General features: G+C 42.0%; 2 protein-coding genes and 1 long non-coding RNA gene across 3 annotated transcripts; 2 read left to right on the top strand and 1 right to left on the bottom strand.

The window, feature by feature from the left end:
* Nucleotides 1–395: 395 nt before the first annotated feature.
* Nucleotides 396–1390, top strand: LOC125490227. The gene is made up of 2 exons (XR_007267552.1): nt 396–818; nt 1264–1390. It is a non-coding gene; the product is annotated as an uncharacterized LOC125490227 (long non-coding RNA).
* Nucleotides 1391–1401: 11 nt separating this feature from the next.
* Nucleotides 1402–3243, top strand: LOC105385367. Its single transcript, XM_048628654.1, has 3 exons — nt 1402–1623; nt 1845–2827; nt 3182–3243. The coding sequence occupies exons 1-3, from the start codon at nt 1529–1531 to the stop codon at nt 3241–3243; spliced, it is 1140 nt and encodes a 379-aa protein (XP_048484611.1). The 5' UTR covers nt 1402–1528.
* A 152-nt stretch (nt 3244–3395) lies between these two features.
* Nucleotides 3396–5055, bottom strand: LOC125490226. Its single transcript, XM_048628768.1, has 2 exons — nt 4780–5055; nt 3396–4566 (listed from the first exon to the last, which is right to left on the bottom strand). The coding sequence occupies exons 1-2, from the start codon at nt 4961–4963 to the stop codon at nt 3401–3403; spliced, it is 1350 nt and encodes a 449-aa protein (XP_048484725.1). The 5' UTR covers nt 4964–5055; the 3' UTR covers nt 3396–3400.
* Between the last annotated feature and the right edge of the window lie 2601 nt (nt 5056–7656).

Genomic DNA, 7656 nt, shown 5'->3' on the forward strand with positions numbered 1-7656 from the left:
CTTATGTGATCGATTTTTCTTCCGAATTTGGCAATCGACCTCTCACCCTTTATTGGCCAAACTTGATACCCTTAATCGCCTATGTAATACTCAAGAAACCCATGGACTTTCCTATCTACTAAAAACTTATATCTTTTCTGCTAACCTCCCACACCCTACATCAAAATTTAATATTAACCCTCTGTTTGATGTTCCTTACGACGCCTTAGTTTTTCAGCCCAATGTAGTCATGGATTTAGGTATCCGTAAAGACTCTCCTGCCGCTGAAAAAGCTCTAAGTGCGAAACTCAATTCAGAGTGGCCAGGCTGGCTCCCCATTTTCACTGACGCTTCCAAACTCTCTGAAAACAGCAACGTGGGTTTGGCCGTATGGCTGCCCAAGTACAAAATTGCACTCAGTTTTAAGCGTCCCCCTGAATCCTCGGTCTTCACGGGCGAGGCAACAGCTATTCTCGAGGCGCTTCTGTACGCTGAGTCACACAAACTTAACAAATCTATTATCCTTTCTGATTCGGCCAGTTCCTTACTAGCAATTATTTCCTTTCCCTTTAAATCCAAATCCAAATTTCCTATCATTTTAAAAATTAGAGAAACCCTATTCCGGTGCATGACTCAGGGTATTGAAGTAGCTATCGCTTGGATACCTGGGCACAGTGGTATCATTGGTAATGAGTGTGCAGATTCCTTTGCTAAGGATGCCGTTGGCTTGGGCCTGGATACTCATTACCAAAATTTTGCCCACGACCTTGCCTCGCTCGCAGGATCGAGGCTGGACAGATCCTGGAATGTGTCTTGGGACACTTCCAGGAACATCAAAGGTAAGTTCTACTCCCGTATACAACCTCATATTCCCAAAAAGCCATGGTTTTTTAGAGCCAAACAATTAGATAAAACCACCACTTCAACTATTTGTAGACTGCGTCTGGGTCACGCGTGCACCCCGGTGCATTTGGCTAGGATTCGGGTCCGTGATAGCTCTGTCTGCGACTGCGGTGCCAGTGAAGGAACTGTTGATCATCTCTTCTTCGAATGTCCCAATCTTCAATCTTCTTTATATGATATCCTCCCTCCCACTATCCCCAAACCTGTAAATACTAACTATCTTCTAACCCTTGTACATACTCCCCTTGTTAATATACTGTACAAATTCCTTAAGACTAACAATATTAAACTGTAAATGTGTTTGTACATATATACTAACAAATCTAACCTTTACTTGTGATGTCCTTTTGTACATATATTGTGTTTGTCTGGTTGTTTCAGGTTTTAACTGTACATATAGTCTAAAATAACCGTAACGACTGCTTTTCAATACCGCGAGCATTGGTCACGTGACTCTGGCCCAGTTAGCCGTGTTAGTCACACACGGCAAAGAGCCATTCATCCAAAATTGAATTGGTATATAGGTTAGGTCACTATTAAATGTATTTACCACTACTCAATAATAATATTTTTTTACAGATTGGAGCTATATGATAAAAATTTCAATTTTGGGCAGCCAGAGTGTTTGGATGAAGAGGAGAATACAATGAAAGTCCCTCAAAACGAGTCATTCAAGGATATAAATAGCAATACGCTCTTACCTGTCCTAAACAAGACACAAATAAGGCAGTATTTAAACTTGTAAGTAATAACCACTCCCTGGAGTGTGTCAGTACATTGCCTTCAGCCTCCCTTATCCAACGAGAGATTCTCAGTCCAGCCAGCCGGCAGGCTAGACTGCGTCTGCCAGTGCGAGGTCTCCATTGCCTGGAATTCTCACTTCAGCTTGCTTATATATTTAAGTTTCTATTAAACCTACTTATTTCATTATCGATTAAACTATTTTCTTTGATTCTTTTCAGCACCAACAAAAAATTTGAAGCTGCATCTCAATTATATGAGTCCAGGTTCCTGATAGCAGCAAGATCATGCATTGTTGGTGAAAATACCTATTTAAAAGGTATTTGTAAAAAAACAATGAAAAATCTCCAGTATGAAGTTGACATCAAATTGGATCCACAAGGAAACACAGAAGAGGCACATTGTGAATGTGCCGCTGGCAGTGGGATAAATGCCACATGCAAGCATGTTGCTGTGCTTTTACTAGCTGTAGAGCACATGGTACGGGAGAATATAATATTAAAATTTGAGGCCTGTACAGAAAAGCTACAACAGTTCCATGTACCCAAAAGACAATATACTGGAACTCCAGTTAGAACTGAGAAATTGTCTAGGCGTAAAAGTAAACATAGCATCCTTTTTGAGCCATATGATATCAGTAGAATTGATAAAGAAAACTACAATTGCCGGATAAGAAATTTAGTACTAAATTTTCCGAATTCCAACATGGCCATGAAACAGCTTTATGAACCTGCTAACCCATATGCATTGGAAACTGACCACTGTTACACAAACACCAACCCAACTAAAAAACTACTAGAAGATTTAAAACTATCTCAAATATCAGAGGCTGAAATAACTGAGATAGAAGAGAAAACCAGAGGCCAGTCACATAGTGTTGAGTGGCATGACCATCGGAGACATCGCTTGACATCAAGCAACTTTCACACTATGTGCCACTTGAGGGAAACTACAATGGAAAAGTATGCAAGTGAGCTAATTGATAGAAGTCCTTTCCATTCCAGAGCTACTAGTCATGGCATTGTTAATGAAGAAATTGCTCTGAAGAAGTACTGTCATGACTTTGAGCTCCAAGTGGAACCATGCGGACTATTCATAAGCAAAGAAAGGCCATTCCTTGCAGCATCTCCAGATGGTTTACTGGGAGATGAGACCATCATAGAAATAAAGTGCCCCTACACATGTCGTAACCTGGTATTGAACAGTACCCGTATCATGAAAATTCGAGCTAACGAATAGAATCGAATGCGAGTGCGACTACTGTCAACTTGACAGCACTTTCGAACACTTTTTACCTTTCGAATGAGTTTCGAAAAGAATGACCACAGAGTACATAATATTATTCTGACAATGACCTATGGAATGATAGCTGTCAAACTTTCGCAAATCTATACACCGCCATTTTGTTGTTGACAGGTTGACAGCACTTTCGAATAGACTATCGAATAGAATATGCTGCGGTTTTTCGTGATACGGGTACAGTACAGTTGTTCCTTATCTATTAGAAAATGATGATGGCTCATTTTCTTTGAAGACCACCACACCATATTACTACCAGATACAAGGGCAGCTGTACTGTACGAACAGAAAATATTGCAATCTTGTAGTATATACATATAAAGACTTGAGGGTGGTTTATGTTAGCCGAGATGATGTTTTTATCACTGATATGTTGGCCAAATTAGACCACTTTTACCAAAAATATTTTATTAAAGCTCTATGTCATAAATACCTTTATTTTAACTATGAAGAAATAAAAAAAACTACATAAATTACTTTATTTATTTTTATTTACAATTGCTTCCCTGAAATTGCAGAGTTGAATACAAATTTTGAATATCTTTGTAGCCAAAGGCACACAATATTGGTTTAGGTCACAGGTCAATATTTTGTATGTTTTTGTTAGTCCTCTGAGTCTCTCGATGTGAACCCTTTGTCTTGCCAATTTTTGATCCATTTTCAATAAAACGCCTGGGATTTGTGATTTTCCCTTCAAAAAAGTAGGAATATTTATTCCTATTCCTTTGCTAGCAAATAAATCTTGTACATTAAAGCCTCTGTCAGCCATAATGCTGTCTCCTTCTTCACACATTTGCGGAAGATTGCTCCGTTCAACAATTTGACGATCACTGGCAGATCCTGCATACCCTCCAGAGCAATATGTTATTAGGCCTCCAGGTGAAGCACCAACAAGGAATTTTAAAGTATTTTTATGCTTGTAAGAGCTAAATGTTGACTTCTGGGCATCTGGCCGGCCAGGTGTTTGAATAGGTATTTCTGTACCATCAACAATAACTCTTGTTGTGTAGAAATCCTTCCTGAAGCTTTTTGGCATATAAAACTTAACAAGTTCACGGCTAGGCCAAGTATCTAGTAGGCTCCATATGTCGGCAACAAAATTGATCCATGTCACTACTATATTGGAAATTTCTGTCTTGCTTACGCCAAACATCTTACTTAATTCAAAGTCTGGCTTGTTTCTTCTCAATTTTATTAATAAAATTAAAAATTGGTCCTCTATAGACATGCCCACCACTCTGCTCCAGCGATATGTTATCTCGTAAGCCATTGGCAAAAGAGTGCTCAAAACAAATGTAAATTTGGCATATGTTTCCAAACCAGTGTAATAATAAACAGACTCATCATCAGTTAACAACAATTCTGTAGAAAACAGCCTGAGGATGTTTGATGTTTGTGTCCCACAGGTCCTGTTGGATGGTTCAGGAATATGCATTTCTTGGCAGTTAGCTTCCACAATGGGTGCAATTTCTTCAGTTCCTTGAGACGTAGACGGGCTGTCCTCAAAAAGACGTCTTTTTCTGATGTTACGAACTCGTAACCGGTCTTCCCTTGCTTGCGCCTGTTCTGAGAGTGGCTTCGTATTCCATGGGAAAATGGAAGGTACAGCACATTTTTTTAAATATCTATGCTGGTGTTCCAACCCTGTAGGTAATAGAAGATAGGCATCTTAAAAAATGGTTCTGAAGTTGAGACAGCGGATAGTGATCAAAATATGGTGGAAAAGGCGCGCCTAGATAGGTCCTGGACGGACCCAGCCGTGTGAACGAGCGCAGACTGATTATAATGAAGGCACTATTGGAATCATTGATTACTGAGCAACTCTCAAATGAATAAACATAGTAAGAGGATACATACCTGTGTATTTACTGATCTTTTCATAGTCACTCTCCACAAAATGATTGCGACATAACCTCGAACTTTCTTTCGGTACGAATCCTTTGCGACGTATAGCTTTTATCCAATGTTTTCGGATTGCGTCGTCCTTAGGAAAATGATGTGTTCCTAATTTAGAGCACTGTGGAACACAACAGCGTGTCATTTTGTATGATTCTAAAAAAATACTCAGTTTTCCAACCAAAACGCCTTTGTTATGGGAACTTGCTATGGTGGCGCCATTTTGACAGTTGCCTTCCCTATTGGTCAGACTTGTGTGGCGACTCTTCCGCCACACTATCCGCTACCGCTTATGCCGCTTGGACCACACGCATAGATCACGCCACCCGGCTAGAACAATAGCGGACCGGCTCGCTCGACCCCCGCGCGTCTGCTTCACCTCCGCCCGCCGGCCACTCCGCGGCCCGGCACGGACTCAACACACAGCGGCGCGCGACCATCTAGCATAGACGTAGTTTCGTACTCGCTTTACGCTTGGCTTTTTGCTTGTCAATTTGTGCTTATAACATTCAGTATTTTTATAATTGTAAATCTAGTATACTTAGTGTTTTTAATAAATTAGCTTCAACCTTTATTCGCGCTTTATCAATTCGCCGCTAACTCCATCAGTAGAAGAATTAACTACCCTCTGTTTCGAGTTCGATTCTCGAAGCACGGAAATAGTCTCAAGCAATCTACACTGGTGACCCTCGACTACAGAACGCAGCAGAAGATGTACGGAGGAGGCAGCGGCAAGTCTTTCGAAGAGCTGGGTTTGGACCTAAATTTATTTGGTACGTGCAGTGCTTTAGAAGGTGCCGGTGGTACAAGTGACGAGAATACAGCGAGTGGTGCAAGTGCAAAAAATCCAAGCGGCGGAGGCAGATCAAATCCAGGTAATCTAACCCATACTAGTTCGAGTAATTTAGCCTGTGGTCCAAGTACAAGTGGCAGCGGAGATAGTCGATACCCAGGCGAAGTCAGTAAAGTTGGGGTTAAGATGCCGCCGTTTTGGAGAGACGATCCAGAAGTATGGTTCTGCCAGGTGGAATGTCAATTCGCTTTAGCTGGGATTACGAGTGACATAACCAAATTAAACACGATTGTTGGACAACTGGACTCAGACTATGCCGTGTTAGTTAAAGATTTAATAAAAAATCCACCTGCGACCGGTAGGTATGCAAAGCTACGACAGGAGATAATTAGGCGGCTGTCCTTCTCACCGGAAAAGAAGACGCTGCAACTAATCCAGCATGAAGAACTTGGTGATCGCAAGCCATCTCAATTTCTTTTACATTTGCAGAGCCTAGCCGGTCCTGACGTACCATCCGACTTCATCAGAACCATATGGACTAGCAGGTTGCCGACGAACGTGCAGGCCATCGTAGCGTCCCAACCAAGATGGGCATCGAGGACCTGGCCGAGCTCGCTGACCGAGTGCATGACATAGTGCAGCCTGGTATGTCAGTGGCCAGTACGTCACGCGCGCCAGTATACGCGCCACCAAATGCAGGTATGTCACTCGAAGGCAAGATAGCTCAGCTGACAGTCATGGTGGAAGCACTATACAGACAGCATAACGACTACCAAAGCAACCACCAGAGCAGACGTCCTCACAGGTCAAACTCCCACAACCGCCAACGATCGCGCTCTCGCTCCCGCTCTCGCCAACGCCCGGAGAATCACCCACACTGCTGGTACCACTACACATTCGGTAATAAAGCCAACAAATGCTCTCAACCTTGCACTTTCAAGCAGTCGGGAAAACAGGAAGGCAGCTACTAGTGGCCGAAAGTGGTTGCCCCAACTCAACAGGCCGACTATTCATCACAGACCGCAAATCCAAACAACAATACCTCATTGATACAGGCTCAGACGTGTGTGTTTTTCCTAAAGCAGCCGTCCGGACTGTGCCAAAAACAAAAACTAGGTACCAACTGTACGCTGCGAATGGCACCATCATAGCCACATATGGATACCTAAACCTACATCTAGATCTGGGACTGCGACGAGACTTCGAATGGCGATTCATCCTTGCTGACGTCACGAAACCGATTATCGGTGTTGATTTTTTAGGTCATTACAACCTTCTCGTCGACTGCCGGAATCAACGACTAGTGGATGGCATCACCTCACTCATCACACCCGCACATCAACATCCTGGCATTGATGAAATAAACTCCGTCCGCACCACGATGGAGAGCACACCATATCACCAACTGCCGCCGCTAACTCCATCAGTAGAAGAATTAACTACCCTCTGTTTCGAGTTCGATTCTCGAAGCACGGAAATAGTCTCAAGCAATCTACACTTGCGTAAGGTCCAAGTTTTTCTGTTTAATTATGCTAGTGTTTAAATCGGCACTGAATCACGATTATAATTACTCCTAAGAACTTTCAAAACTATTAATATTACTTGGTAAGTAAACATAAAAAAGCAGAGCAAAATTTTTCACCCGGCGCCATCTTGGCTGCGTTCACGATTCCGGAATTTTTATTTCGTCGGATCATAACCCGATTAAATAAACAGAAAAAATAGTTTTACAAATTATAATTTTTAAATTGTCTATTATTTGCGTAAAGTTAGAGACAAGTAAAAATAAACAACCGATTGGCGTGAACAACATCTAGACTCACGTTTCGCGCTTTCGAGAGCGTTCGCGGCGCGAGTGTAGAGCAGGCTTCATAAAATAATTAGTGAACGTTCCTTTTTCCATAGGTGCCTACGTCATTTTATAAGGTCGTTGACACTCGTTGATATGTAGGTCACGGTGTCATATTGGCAGGGTTGTTGCTACCCAATTTTCGAGTTAATCTTTGGACGTTAATTACTCAAAAACTGTACTGTATTTTGAGATT

Source organism: Plutella xylostella, chromosome 21, assembly GCF_932276165.1.
Source record: "Plutella xylostella chromosome 21, ilPluXylo3.1, whole genome shotgun sequence".
Taxonomy (NCBI): Eukaryota; Metazoa; Arthropoda; class Insecta; order Lepidoptera; family Plutellidae; genus Plutella; species Plutella xylostella.

Coding starts and splice junctions, on each gene's coding strand:
- LOC105385367 (XM_048628654.1), top strand. CDS start 1,529: ATGAAAGTCCCTCAAAACGAGTCATTCAAGGATATAAATAGCAATACG. Junction 1,624..1,844: donor ATAAGGCAGTATTTAAACTT/GTAAGTAATAAC, acceptor GATTCTTTTCAG/CACCAACAAAAAATTTGAAG. Junction 2,828..3,181: donor TCGTAACCTGGTATTGAACA/GTACCCGTATCA, acceptor TATTACTACCAG/ATACAAGGGCAGCTGTACTG.
- LOC125490226 (XM_048628768.1), bottom strand. CDS start 4,963: ATGACACGCTGTTGTGTTCCACAGTGCTCTAAATTAGGAACACATCAT. Junction 4,567..4,779: donor AAAGATCAGTAAATACACAG/GTATGTATCCTC, acceptor TATTACCTACAG/GGTTGGAACACCAGCATAGA.